Source organism: Mus musculus, chromosome 6 (genome assembly GCF_000001635.26).
Source record: "Mus musculus strain C57BL/6J chromosome 6, GRCm38.p6 C57BL/6J".
In the NCBI taxonomy this organism is placed as follows: domain Eukaryota; kingdom Metazoa; phylum Chordata; class Mammalia; order Rodentia; family Muridae; genus Mus; species Mus musculus.
The window spans coordinates 112,769,147-112,783,604 of NC_000072.6; the positions used below are offsets into that span (position 1 = coordinate 112,769,147).

Here is a 14,458-nt window from a genome sequence, read left to right on the forward strand (position 1 = left end):
CTTGGTCAAAGACACAAGATTCCTTTATATACAAGGCTCGGCCCCTTCTTCTGTTACCCAGATTTTGTACTACTGCAGAGGTGACATTCTAGTTATCCCAATTTGTACTTCCTGCTCCCCCTTAGGCCTCTAATAGAAGTAGTAGTTGCCAGAGGTCATGAAGACTAGCTGTACTGGCTGGTTTTATGTGTCAACTTGACACATATGTATGTATGTATGTATGTATGACACAGGCTGGGGTTATCACAGAGAAAAGAGCTTCAGTTGGTGAAGTGCCTCTATGAGATCCAGCTGTGGGGTATTTTCTCAATTAGTGATCAAGGGGGAAAGGCCCCTTGTGGGTGGGACCATTTCTGGGCTGGAAGTCTTGGGTTCTATAAGAGAGCAGGCTGAGCAAGCCAGGGAAAGCAAGCCAGTAAAGAACATCCCTCCATGGCTTCTGCATCAGCTCCTGCTTTCTGACCTGCTTGAGTTCCAGTCCTGACTTCCTTTGGTGATCAACAGCAGTGTGGAAATGTAAGCTGAATAAACCCTTTCCTCCCCAAGTGCTTCTTGGTCATGATGTTTGTGCAGGAATAGAAACCCTGACTAAGACACTAGCTTTGTTTTCTTTCTTGACAAGGTCAAAGAATACCGATGGAAGGAATGAGGTATGTGCCAGCTACGGGATTGCAGCAGGGTCTTATTAAGGCTAACCACAATATAGAGTCAGAGGCTAGAACTGGATTAATTTGTGGCAGATTCTATGAGGATAATTCAGTCAACATCAGTCTAGCTGTATGTCTCAAGTGACTTGGTTTTTCAGCCTGCCGATAGCCTGGCATAGCCATTACATTTTCCTTTTAGCAATCTTTAAGATATTGGAGACCGTGTTCCCTGAATCTGCACATCATACGAGATCTGAGAAGAGCATAGGTGTTGAGCAGTTGGATTAAGATTCTGACAACTGGTACCTGTGACATGAGTCCATCAAGAGGATAGCTCATGGAGGACCTACCTAAGTTGTTACCTGCAAGACCTTTAAGAGGAGGGAGGCCTGGCTGCATATGGAGAGAGAGTTAGCTGATGCCATCCGAGCTTAAAAACAAATCAAAGCAAGTATAGGGCATGGCAGCATATGTCCTTGACGACTTTGCCTTTAGATATTGTATTTGACTTTAGAGAATGTATTCAGGAGCCACTAGGATGCTGAGGCTACTCAGAACCAAAGTTATAAGGGAGAGCGGGAAATTCAGGGTCTTCAACCTGGAGAATGGAAACCCCAGCTTTCTGCAGCCAAGACTGTTAGATAGCATCAGCTTCACGCTGGTCACCAGAGAAAACAGCATGGAGACCAATGCCCAGGGATCCTGGGGTGGTAGGTTTCCTGATGATAACAAAGAAAAGCTTTGTTATCCAGTACCAGCCACACTCAAGCAGCAGGGCTGATGGATGAAAGAAAGCTTGTCACCTTGGGCATTTGAGCAGAGTCCCCATGACCTATATGTGGATGTGTACCACATGGAAAATAAGTCCCTTACAGCCCCAGCCTCCATGTTCAATAAGCCTAACTTGAACTAAAGCCCCAATTATCCTCCTGTCCCCTGGTAAAATTGAAGGTCTGGAACCTGGGATTTTATAGGAGAGAGACTAGCAACTCCTGAGTAACTAGCTCGCAATGCTGATGTCCTAGTTTTCAATGTCTAGTCACCAATTTAAGAAAATAATGCGTGCAAAGAACTCTAGGTGGTTATCTGACTCTTTCACCAGGTTCCTCTAACCCAGAGGTTCTCTACCCGTGGGTCTTGACCCCTTTGGGGAGGGGTCACATGTTAGATATCATGTATATCAGTTATTTATAATATGATTTATAATTAGCAAAATTATAGTTATGAAGCAGCAATAAAATAAATGTGTGGTTGGAGGTCACCACGGCATGGGATATTAAAAGATCATAGCATTAGGAACTTTGCAAACCACTGATCTAACCCAAATGACTAAAACTCTCTCTTTGGTTCCTTCCAAAGGCATCAGTGACCATCACTCAGGATCAATGCCAATACCACCCACGGGTGAGTCACTCTACACTTCAGAAAACCAATCCAGGCAACCTAATGTTGAAAAGCATGTTGGGAGATTTATGTCATAGTATTTTGCTGGATCTCTCTCATTCAGACTTCTTCCAAAGCCACAGGCAGGGTGTCAACAGACAGTGGCCTCTAGGTACTGGATGCTACTTACTGTAAAATAAAACATTTCTGTTTCCTGCTGGTTGGCTCTCCTTTTGGCGATGTTGATTTTGCTCATGTAGGTCTCAGAAGCAGCTGACTTTATGGACTCTGTAGATCGGCTGTGTTGGAAGGCGTCAGAGACATCGAAGTCTTCCACGGTCAGCATGTCCTGTAAGGTCTGCATGGTGGCATCCAGGGTTTTCCGAACCTAGGGAAAAACAGTATATCCACAAATACCCTTTATTTCATCATGCCTCTGACACCGCTAAGTCCTTTTCCTGAGAATCTCTTTGTTCTTTTACTTAACATCTCTAGAAGGTACACAGGACAAGATGGCTGATCTTCTTATATTGACATAAACAGTGATGTGAATTGGTCATTGGTCCAAGACCAAGTAACTGGCAGGCTAAGAAACCAGATTGCCCCATCTAAGGTCATTTAATGGATTGCTTCTGCTGAGGAATGTCATGAGGATAATGGAGTCAAGCTTCTAGGCTTCTTTCTCTGGTCTGGTTAGAGGAACCTAAACGAGACTTCTCCTGGGAGCTAGAGGGATGCCACTTGAACATGGAAATCAACAGAAATTCTCTCATGTTTTCCCTCATTCATGGAGGAAGAGGTCATCTAATAGTGGGTGTGATCTGCTGGGAGACAGGACCTTGGGGAAGTTAGCTCACTGCCACAGGATTTAGTTGGAACACTTGTTTCCGTCCTAAGGCACAGTGGAACCACACACCACAGAGATGACAGAAGCAGGGTTGAGGACCTCAGTCTCACAGAAGCCCTGGGATGAAGGGCATCTCAGTGGCAGACTCCATATCCCAGAGCTAGGTCAGTCCAAAGGGGTCACTGGCAAAAAAATCTGACTCTATTTATTATAAGATCATTGACACTTAATGTCTCTCTGATTGTTTCTCAGCCGAAATGTCACCTCCTAATGGTGTCAGGCTCCTGATGTCTTCACATATCATAGCACTCATGGTTCACTGTTTCTCCATATGCAGTCATTCATTGGTCTTCCTATTTTAATTAGTTTTCTCATCAGAAAGAGGAAAACCTATGAGGCCGTGTTCCCTTAATTTACTCTCTATCTAGAATAATGTTTAGCATGTATTATGTGAATAAATACCACATAAATAAATACTTGTTGAATGGATAAATGAGTGAATACATCAAAATCAAAGATTTTTTCCAACATAGACTGACAGGAAGCTGATTCGAGGATAAGCATATCCAAGCCCATCCACAGCTCACAGAGAGGGCTGTGTGCCTCTGTCTCCTCCCTGTGGCCCTGATTTCCATTTAAATTTCATTAATGGCATTATACATGTAAACCATTAAACATCCTTTGAGGTGGTGGTGGGGAGACAGAAGATAAGCAGAAAGAAAGGACGCATTCTGTCTGCCTGCTGTATATGTCTTGCCAGGTTTAAAAAAACAAGTTGGTTTGTCTTCGTGTGACCTTTCCCAGGCCTGCTTCGATTTATGTCAGCTCAGCTCTGTCCTAGCTCTGCCCTCTATAGCGATTCCAAGCACAACTGTCCCTATTGTCCAGGATAGCCTTCATGACATTTGAAGACAGTGGCCTCCTCACCTTACACCTTGACTGCACACCACCTTTAATGGCACTGCCCACATCCTGGGGTCTTTTCTCCAGGGCCCCAGGGTTGGCTGACATCTTTCCTCTGACACTGCCTGCCTGGCTTCTTCAGTCTATGTCCGAATGGGTCGGCACAGTGTGATACTGTGCCACTCAGCAATATGGGAGGAACCCTGGACTGGTGAGGCTGACCCACTCCCTGGGGTTTGAAAATCCACAATACATTTAGGGTGGCCTGGACTACCTATTTCATTGTGTGATTTTAAATATTAACTCTGACTCCTGATGATGACAACCCAAACTTACAGCAGAGAGTGAGGCAGAAAAGCATGAACTCATTAGTAACTATCAATCACTCTACAGCTGAGATGGAGCCAAGGCTCACAGTTCAAAACATTTTCCCAAGCATTCTAAGCCTGCAAATCTGCAATCGTTCTAAACATAGAGTCCGGCTTTCTCTTGTTTCCCTTTCACGTGAGGTCTTGTAAGCATCCTTTAGGGCACTAAATATTCTTAGTGCAGGTGGGCTGTGCGGTTGTATAGTCTCCCACCAATGAGCCATCATTTTCTATACAGTCCAGGGCATGAGACTCCACTGCACAAGCCCAAAGAAACTAGACACAGGGTAGCAGCTCACTCACCTCTTCATTCTCAATCTTGAGAGTGGCCAGCCTGGACTGCAGCTGGTGGTACCGCATGAGCAGCTCTGTCTGGACAGGCTGCTGTGCACTGACCTGGCAGACCTGCAGAAAGGAACTCTGTCATTGCAGATCTGTGGAGCCAGGGTGGGGGCTATCATTAACATTCCATCCAGAGCCCAGGACACAGGTCCAGCAAGGCCAAGGAGTCTGCCCTGGGTTACCCGTGTTGGACACGGACGGCAAAGGCAGTACCAGATGGGAACTAGGGTCCTCTTACTCTAGCGTCTACCCTCCTGCTGTCGCCAGCGTGGTTCTTCAGTCATATTTGCACAGTCACTGTGGGCTTGAAGAGACCTTTAACATAATCTTAGCAAGCCAGACTAATCAGTTGCAAGGCAGGGAGTTGTGGAATGAAAGTAACTGCTTGGACAGACAGTAGTGAGCACAGTGAACCAGAAGCAGTTGACAAGTGCTCCTGTCACTGTTAGGAATGAGTAAAGATGCACCGGAGACAATTGTGACAATCACATTGTTGGTCTGTCTTGTCTACAAACTGCATGTCCACAAATTCAGCCAACCAAGGACAGAAAGTATATATAGGAGGGGGAAAAAATCTCTGGACTGAATGTAGGCAGGCATTTTCTTATTGCCCCCTAAGCAATACAACACAACCGTGCACAACAGTTGCATAGTGTTAGGTATGCTAAGTAATGCAGAGGCGATTTCAAGTATACAGGAGGATACGCACAAGTTCTTTGAATAGTGTTCTTATGTGAGGAGCTTCAGTACCCTTGAATTCAGATATCACCAGTGTCCTGGAAGCAGTCACCCACAGAAACAAAGAGTGGCTGCACTATTCTTTCAAGGTCTTCCCTTCCAAAGCTGTTACTACCTGTGACTTTGTTTGTTTTCCTCTCCAGACCTCAGTTAGGGTCTGGACAGCACAAGCATGGAAGAAAAGTCAATTGTCTGGTGCATCAGAGGCTCACAGTATTGGAAGGGGTGTCAGATGAGGCCATCTCAGGTCCAAGGATATAGGAGACTATTTCTAGGAAGACTGGAGCATCCTTGAAGTTTCCTAAACACACCTAGGAGAGGGGTCTAAGGAAAGCCAAGGTCCTACAATTCTGTAGGTAGGGGACGTTAGCAAACAAGACAAGGAGATCATCCGAAGAAGCTCATGAGTTAAGAGCTGACCCTAGGCCACCGAGGTAAATAACGGCCTATGTGCTCGGGCTTTTTCTCCTCCCACAATGCACTAGGAGCATGGAAGAGAACAGAAGTAGTAGCTATGATGTTAACACGCCCTTCTCCCAAATTTGAGGCATGGGAAACTCATTCTCAAAGTCCTGTGAAAATGGGATTCAGAAGTGGGGCTGCCAGGAAGTGACTAGGTTTCGACAAGGTGCTGCCACAGCAGCAGTAGTGGCTTTATCAGAAGCAAAAGAAAGACCGACCCGAGCTACATGTTTGTTCTGCCTTGCAGAATGGTATCCATGTCATTTTACACCAGGACAGTCTTCACAAGTTGACAAGCAGATACCAGCACCATGCTTTTAGAACTCCTAGCTTTCCTGTATCTAAACCGAAGAGGCCTCTAGCTCAATGGTTCTCAACCTTCTGGATGGTGCAACTTGAATACAGTTCCTCATGTCACGGTGACCCCACCCACCATAAAATTATCTTCATTGCTACTTCACAACTGTAATTTGCTCCTGTTAGGACTTCTAATGCAAATATCGGATAAGTAAGATGGTCTTAGGGGACCTCTGTGAGAGAATTGGTGAACCCTTAAGGGGTCATGACACACGGGTTGAGAACCACTGCGTATTCAGGTTCAGGTACTTTCATATGGTAATGGAAACTGGACTCATTACGTAGGATTCTGGCAGGAAGCCTACCTCATCCCCCATGTGGGGCTGGAACTCAAACTTGAGTGGAGGGCAAAAGACCTGGCTGCACATATCCATGACTGTGTGCTTGTCACTCCGGGAGTCCAGGTTGTCCACTGCATTCTCTATGACGTCCAGACCCTCATGGCGAGAGGTCTCCAGGTTATATTCTGCTGAGAGGTAGGTCCGAAAAGTGCGGGCCAGGCTGGCGTGAAAGCCCAAATCACAGCACTTGGGGAGAGGCAGAGGACAGAAGGGTACAAGTGAGAGCTGGAGTGGGGACCTATGATCACCTTCCATTGCAGAGCACTTTGGAGTCCTGAACAAGCCATATCAAACCCCTCAGAGGGAGCTCAGAGATGAAATGTGGGTACCAACAGAGCCTCCTTCATTGCCCCAGGCTCTCAACACAATCTTACCTCCAAGCATGCTCTCTGCCTGGAATGTTCTCCATTTGCCATTAAACTTATAGCCCATTTCATTCTGGAAGTTTTCCATACTGGGTTTTGGTCAGACATCTACATGCTCTCTGCTTCCCTCACTGTGGCCCTTGTCACCTGCCTTTGGAATTGTCTAGTAATGTGCTTTAGGCAGGTGTGCTCTAAGGGGCTTGCTGGCTCTTGCCCCCCACTGCTGAGCTTTAAGCCCTAGTCCACAGTAGGTGCTCAATAATCATTTGGCAAGTGAAAAGGCATAAAGGCTAAAAGCTGAAAGCTGAGAGCTAGGGAAGAGGAGGGGGCTAGCCTGAGGCCGTTGGAAGGCTGAGCAGATTGCTGCCCCCAAACCCCATGTCCTGGCTTCCAGAATAGAATACATTGGGTTAGAGGGAAAGAATCCAGCGGCCACTACCAAACCTACTACTGCACACCTACAGAAATGGATTCTCCATTTAGCATGGAAGGGGAGACAGAGAAATAGTCCTGGCTCTAAGACATTATCTCCCATCACTCTACTCACAATATCCTTCTTTAAGCCTGATGCTCTCCAGGGTGCCCTGCACAGCCAGCTACCCACTGTCAGTGTTCAAACTCATTCCTCCCAGGAGAACTTCCCAATGGCTTTCCCATGGTGGCTGGACTCAACAAGGGTTCTGAATAAATGGCCTCCTTCTCTTCCATACCAGCAGCCTCTAAGAGTACAAACTGTATATATACACTTTGCCCTGTGCTCTCACTCCTAGCAGAGGCCCTGGTACAGAAGGGAGGACTTTGGAGGTTGGTATTGTGTATCTAACTAATCAAGTTATGGGGAGTTCACCAGAGATCACTTCCATCTACAGAAAGTGTAGGCATGAATTAGCTCATACCCCAACCCCAAACACTTCCAGCCCTTATCCTCTCTAGCAGGGTTACAAAAGCTTGGCCAACCCACTTGTCAGTTAAGGACCATGGCCAGCTCCATCTCCCCCCCAACTTGTGAGAAGCACCAGCCTAGATAGGTTCCCACCTAGTCCCAGACTTGCTTTAGCTGATGAGTTGTTGCAGCCTGCGTGAAACCCTCACCCAGCCCCAGGCCACCCAGGTTGCTCACATCGATGAGATCAGAGACATCGTGGATGTAGTATTTGCTGATAGCTGCGTTGGTGGCTGCCAGATTCAGCAGGTAATCATTCCGGGCCTTCGTGCACTTGAGCTTGTTCTCAGAATACTTGGCCTGCCTCTGTAGGGAGAAGACATAGCCATCAGAGCCCAGCCTATCAGGGTCATTAATGATTGATGATTTCCATGTGAACCATCTGGCAATGAGTCCCACCTCCTAGTTATGGGATGCTTCTGTACCAAGGCAGTGCTGTTGGACCCTGAACTAAGCAATATACTTGATCACTTGTCATACAGCAGACCTCCAGGTGGTCTCTACCAGTGGGGTGTAGGTAAGACACTCCACCCTCCGTACCCTCCATGGGCTTCCAAAGACTTAGCTGCTGGCTAGCACTCCAGATCACCATTCCAGCCCCTTCTCTGTATATCTGCCTTTTCTCATGCAACCTCTTTTGTCCATCCTCAAGAGACCAAGTGCATTTCTGCTTTGAGTCCTTCAGACTTTCTGGAGTCACACACCCAAGCCTCTAAGCAAGCTGTTCCTTGATGTCACTCAGGACCTTACCAAGCTCCTGATGATGGCCCTGTCTGCTATGCATCCCTCTTATCTCTACTCTGCTCCCCTGTTCTGTCCTGTCAGAAGCTCTTGGTTTATTTGTTGATGGTTAGCATCCACACAAGAAAGCGAATTCCACAAAGTCGATGCCGTGACCTGTCTTGCTTGTGGGTCATGGATCTGAGGCACCCAAACCAGACTGACTAAGCAAGTCTTGGATCATTTTTAAGAAGAGGGGGAAGGGGAGGAGGAGAAAAAGCAGACAAGAAGGAGAAAGTCTGGGTCTGAATGAAAGGACAAACAGGGTAGAGCACCCAGAATCTTGGCAAAGCCACTTTTATGCTTAGCCAGCCCAGAAGGGAGGAGCAAGAGAAGGCACAATGGATAACTGCCCTTTCAGACTGAGGCGTCTTGGGGCAGGGTCTCTTTAAAGAAAACATGCTAGCTGCTCCTTTCCATTCCTCATTCCTTGTGAGATTTAGCTTTGGAGTATACCAGTTCCATGGCCAACCTTGAAATTGTCCTCCAGCATCTCCTCTGACTTGCTCCTAGATCCTCTTACTCGGGGATCATTCAGCATATGTCTCCTGGAATTCACATCCAGTAACAGCGAGACACCCATCCACACAGTCTGGATACTCTTGACCCTATCTAGGGACTCACTGTGACCTTGAGACCACTTTCCTGGACTGAGTTCATTTTAGAATTGAAAAGGACAGTCATGGCATCTTAGCTGAACTCATCTATTTATAGGCAAGGAAATGAGAACTCAAGAAGAAAAGTGGCTTGTCCAGGAGCCAAGTTGCTAATTAGCATATGACTACACCAGGAATGAGCCTCTACAATCTTAGCCAGTATCTTTCCACCCAGGCACTTCCTCTGGAGAGAAACCTTGCCCCAGTGAGCAGCCACACTCTCATTCTCCTCCAATTCCTCAGATTACCAACAATCTACTTCCCGTGTCTCTCGGTGTGTCTATTCCGGACATTTTACATAAGTTATTTTGTAGAGCATGTGGCCTTTTGTGTCTGGCTTCTTTCACTTTGGGGTTCATCCACATTGTGGCTTGTATCAGGACTTCATTCCTTTTCATGATTGAGTTCCATTCAAGTAGTTTTCATCTTTTGGGTATGATGAACAGTGCTACTGTGAACATTCACATACAAATTTTTATACAAATATGTTTTCATGCCCCAGGGGCAGACACCCAGGAGAGGTGCTACTGAGACACATGGTAGCCTGGTCCACTGAAGAGCAACCAGATGGCTTTCCACAGTGACAGAACCACCCACATACACAACCTGTCCCTGACACTGGTGCAAGGTTCCCTGATTTCCACATCTGCATCCCTGCTTCTTCCTGCCAGCCTTTGTTATCGTGGTCCTTCTGGTGGCTTGTGAAGCACTATTGAGCTATGGTTTTTGTTTACATTTCCTTCATCCTTAGTGATGCCACGCAGACTGCTCTGTATTTACAGACCACCTAGACAGGGTCCTAAGGATTGTCTATTCAGATGTTAAAGAGATGGCTCAAGAGGTAAGATCAGTGGCTGTTCTAGAGGACCCAGGTTTGATTCCCAGCACCCACATGGTGGTTCACAACTGCTTATAACTGCAGTTCCAGGGAATATGAATCCTCTTCTAGTCTCTGAGGGCACCAGGTATACAAGTGGGGTGTATATATGCATGTTGACAAAACACCCATAGACATAAAATATTAAAAAAAGAAATGTCTATTCAACTTTATTTATTGCCCATTTTGGTATGACATCTTTGTCTGGATTTTGGGTCTTCCTCAATTTCAAAAATTATACCAGGACATGCACACACACACACACACACACACACACACACACACACACACTTTTATATGCTTCCCTGTTTACCCAGGTTCTATTGGGTTTTGTTCCCATCCAGTCTGTAATTTCTAACGGATCCTATAATCATAGAGTTAGGCCCATGGAAGAGCAGATAAACATCAGACACAGTGGCTGGCATATAGAAGAACTCTGCAAATGTTTCCTGGTGCTGGGGAATAGATGGATATAGAGATTCAGCAAGAAGATTATAGCTTTTGAAGAAGAAAGGAGAGTTAGAAGTCACAGATGTGTCCTGCCCTTCAAAACTCTCTGGCCATAGCAGACATCATTAACCGATCTCAGCACCTTTTCAGCTAAGCCTTGATATAGCTTCAGAATCCTCAATAGAGCATCCTGGGCAGCCGTTATCAATTTATCAGAGCCAACATGAGCAATGAGACGTATTTATCAGATTTAACAACTGAAACTCAGGGATCAGTGTTAATGTAGCATTTAAAACCCCAGCTCAGAGGTGGCAGAGAGGGCTCAGTGGGTGAAGTGGTGGCTGTGTGTGCATAAAGACCTGTTTGGATCCCTGACATCCATGTGGAAACTAAATGTAGGTCTGTAACCCCAGAGCTGGCGGAGGGGCAGAGACAGGAGACTCCTGGGGGCTTGATGGACAGCCAGTCTAGCCAATGAACTACAGGTTCAGAGACAGACCCTGTCTCAAACAGGAAGGCAGAGTGCAATAGAGGAAGGTATTTGATGTCACCCTCTGGTCTCTACATAGACACAAGACGGTGAGGACCACATCTGCATACGATTGTGCATACACTTGCATACAATGTACGCAAGTAAACAAACGAATAAACCCCAGGCTCCAAATCTTGAGCTCCCTCCACCATGCCTACAAAAAGCCTTGCAGCACCCATACACAGTGATTCTGAAGCTATGGTCTTTGACACAGCAATGGCAATTTCACAACAGACTTGTGACGGCTTTAAATGTTAACCTGACAACCCAGAATTGCCCAGGAAGAGAGTGTCAATGAGGAACTGTCTACATTGGGTTGGATTCTGGACACGCCTAGAGGAGATTGTCTTAACTGAGTGACGTGAGATGGGAAGACCCACCCTGAATGTGGTGACACCACCTCATTGGCTGGGTCCTGAACTTTGTTAAGTGAATCAAGCTAGCTTAGCATAAGCGAGCAATTGTGTGAGCACATGTGTTCCATCCTCTCTGCCCTTGATTGTGGATGTGATATGAGAAACCGTTTTCAGGACCTGCTCCCTGGATATCTCTGCTGTCGTAGACTGTAAGTGTGAGTTAAAGTAACTCTTTCTCCACTAAGTTGCTTTTTGTCAGGATGTTTTATCCCAGCCACACAAATGGAACCAGGCCAGGCTCCTTCATCCTTCATGCGAAGGAGGAGCGGCTGAGAGCACCGCTCTCCTCTCCGTGCTTTGCCCCATTCCTCTCACTCACCTTCTCCTTCATCTTCTCAATCTTCTTCACGGAGCTGCGGCGCTGGGGTCTGTCCTCGTGCCGGAGCAGGTTCATGCTTAGCTCTCCTGACTTGTTAAACTGTTTCTCCTCCTGCTTCTCAGCCTCCTTCAGCTTGCTTTCTGCACTGATGCTCTCTGCATGGTACATGTGGTAGGTTTTCATGACCTGAGGACAATGCGTACAAGAAACCAATAGGCCATTATGGCTCAGCACGGTACATTCTGTGGTCCCTGGCCCCACCCCAAGGGCCACAGAACTCTTGCTTTCCCATTACACATTCACCTTAGCCTCTTTACTTCTGCACAGAGTCCCTTAGGGCTGGAAATGAAGATGCTCCTCAGGTGAAACAGCTTTATCGTGAGTGACATCATTATCACCCTCATCATCATTATCATCATCACATCACTGAGGCCCTACTAAGTGTCAAGCATGAGCTAATAAACAAAAAATTAAGAAGAGCCACGACAACCTACAAGTGATATGGTAAGCCAGGCTCTTGCTGGCCATCCTCTCTAGTCCTGCCAGACGTGATCCGTGTATCCTTCTTCCTTATCTCCACCCTGAAGTCAATGGAAAAGCCCTAAAATGGGCTTTGCACACGGCCCTGTTACATAACCTAATAGATACTCTGCGGTCCCTGGAATACATTCAACCTTAGCTATACAAAGAATTCCAACAAAGCAAATTGCACTCTGCTGCTCAGCTTCTATTACAAAACAGGATATGATTATAACAGGGGGAATTCTGAGCCTGAAGTTGCATCCTGAAACCTTTCCAAGCTTACAAAGCATCCTATGAATGAGACACGTAGCCAGCGCTTCCTCTCAGATCTTGATGGAGACTCCTCTGCAGCCCACCCGACAGGGCTCACTTTAGTAGTTTCCCCCAGGGCTTTGAGAACCCACTTCTCACTGATCTCATCCACTCCAGTATGCCAGTTCCAGGACACTCTTTGTAAACCCCACAGCCCAGAAAATATTGTCAGTGGTACGTGTTTGACATCTAGTGGCCAGAAGGAATGAGTGCAGCCTTCCAGGTGAGCGACAAGGTCCTGTTGTTCCCAGGGTCTTTAGGCTGTGGTTCACAGCAAGCATTGAAGATAGTCAAGAGTTGGTAGCACCTACTGCAGTTGTCCCTTCAGATGCTCCACGATCCCTCTCTGCTCAGAGGCATTCAGCTTCTGCTGCTTGTATCTACACACACACACACACACACACACACACACACACACACACCTCCTGGGTTCAGTGAAGATTGCTACATCAACTTTTCTACTTCAGCTTTCCAAGTCTGTTTATCTCAGCATCAACCTATCATCCTCACTGGGTAATGCATTGGGGTGGGAGAAGCATTTCTACATGTGTCTAGATCAATGGTTCTCAATCCCTGGGTGTCAAACCCTTTGGGTACAATCTTTTCACAGGGACCACCTATTACATATCATGTATTTGCATAATAATAACAGTGTCAAAATTACAGTTATGAAGTATCAATGAAAATAATTTGATGGTGGGGGGCCACCACAACACGAGGAACTGTATTAACGGGTCACAGTACTGGAAAGGTTGAGAAACGCCATGCTGGATCTTCTGCTCAGCCATCCACATGTGCATCTGTCTAACTGCACCAGGGCAGCATCCCAGATGGGTGTTCCGCTTCCCATGTTTTCCACCTGCCTCGGTTTCTTCCTCCCACCCCACCCACCCCCTGCCATTACCTCAATTTTTCACACACACACCCTTGAGCCACACAATGCTCCTCCTATGCCCTACAAGCCAAACTTCCCAGGATCCTTCCTGGGCTGTTCTAAAACTCCCATGCATGAAGAATAAAACCCGAGAACCTGGGGCTCAACTGTCTATGATCCCATTGATGGCTGGTCCCAAAGATAACAGGGAACCCAACTGCACATGGTGACATGGCAGACAGCTGCCACTGAAGAGTGTATTTAGAGGCCTCTCAGAAATGAGTTGATTTATGCCGGAACCCTCAATTGTTGCCTTTATTTAATTACAGTTATCCTTTGGTATTCATGAAGGGCTGGTTCTCAGTCTGCCTCATGGATGCCAAAATCTGCAAATGTTCAAGTCTCTTATATAAACAGTACCACAACTGCACAAAGCCTAAGTGTGTCCTTCTGTAGGCTTTAAGTCCTCTCTAGGTCACGTACAATATTTAATGGAATGCAAATGTTATGTAAGTAGATTACTGAGTATGTAGTAGTTACTGAGAATAATTGTAAGAAGAAAGTCTGTTCATGCTCAGTGTAGACTTTTCTTTCTGAATATTTCCACAGGTGCAAAACAGACAGATACCCAGAACCAACTGGACCTGAAACACAGACTTCAGTAGGGTAAGAATTTAGTTCAATAGCCTACAAGAGTCTACTTGATGTTCCAGTTCAGGACATGTAAAGTTGTATTTAAGCTTGCCTGGTACTTCAAAGTTTACAAGCATCTTTCTATCATCTGCATCCATTGAAGGAGCATTTCAAGCCATCCTTAGTACACTCTTGGAGACAGTGGGACATCAGTTTAAACAGCAATGTCACATAAGGCTTACTGAGCACCTCCTACATGATGAACCTTGATCTAAGCACCCACATCCACCACAGTATTTCTCATTAATAACAAACAAACAAACAAACAAAAAAACAAAAAAAAACAAACCAAAACAAACCAAACAAAAAACAAAAACCATGAAAAGGCACC

General features: G+C 46.1%; 1 protein-coding gene across 6 annotated transcripts in view; it reads right to left on the minus strand.

Annotated features, from left to right (window-relative positions):
- Positions 1-14,458, minus strand: part of Srgap3 (SLIT-ROBO Rho GTPase activating protein 3) — a 229,535-nt gene that overhangs the window by 51,176 nt on the left and 163,901 nt on the right. For all 6 annotated transcript variants that reach the window (XM_006506145.2, XM_030255398.1, XM_006506146.2 and 3 more), the window contains exons 5-9: positions 11,727-11,912; positions 7,874-8,002; positions 6,353-6,574; positions 4,452-4,553; positions 2,221-2,418 (exon numbers count right to left, since the gene is read on the minus strand). In XM_006506145.2, the coding sequence (XP_006506208.1) occupies positions 2,221-2,418; positions 4,452-4,553; positions 6,353-6,574; positions 7,874-8,002; positions 11,727-11,912 (837 nt within the window). The remainder of the gene's footprint in view (positions 1-2,220; positions 2,419-4,451; positions 4,554-6,352; positions 6,575-7,873; positions 8,003-11,726; positions 11,913-14,458) is intronic.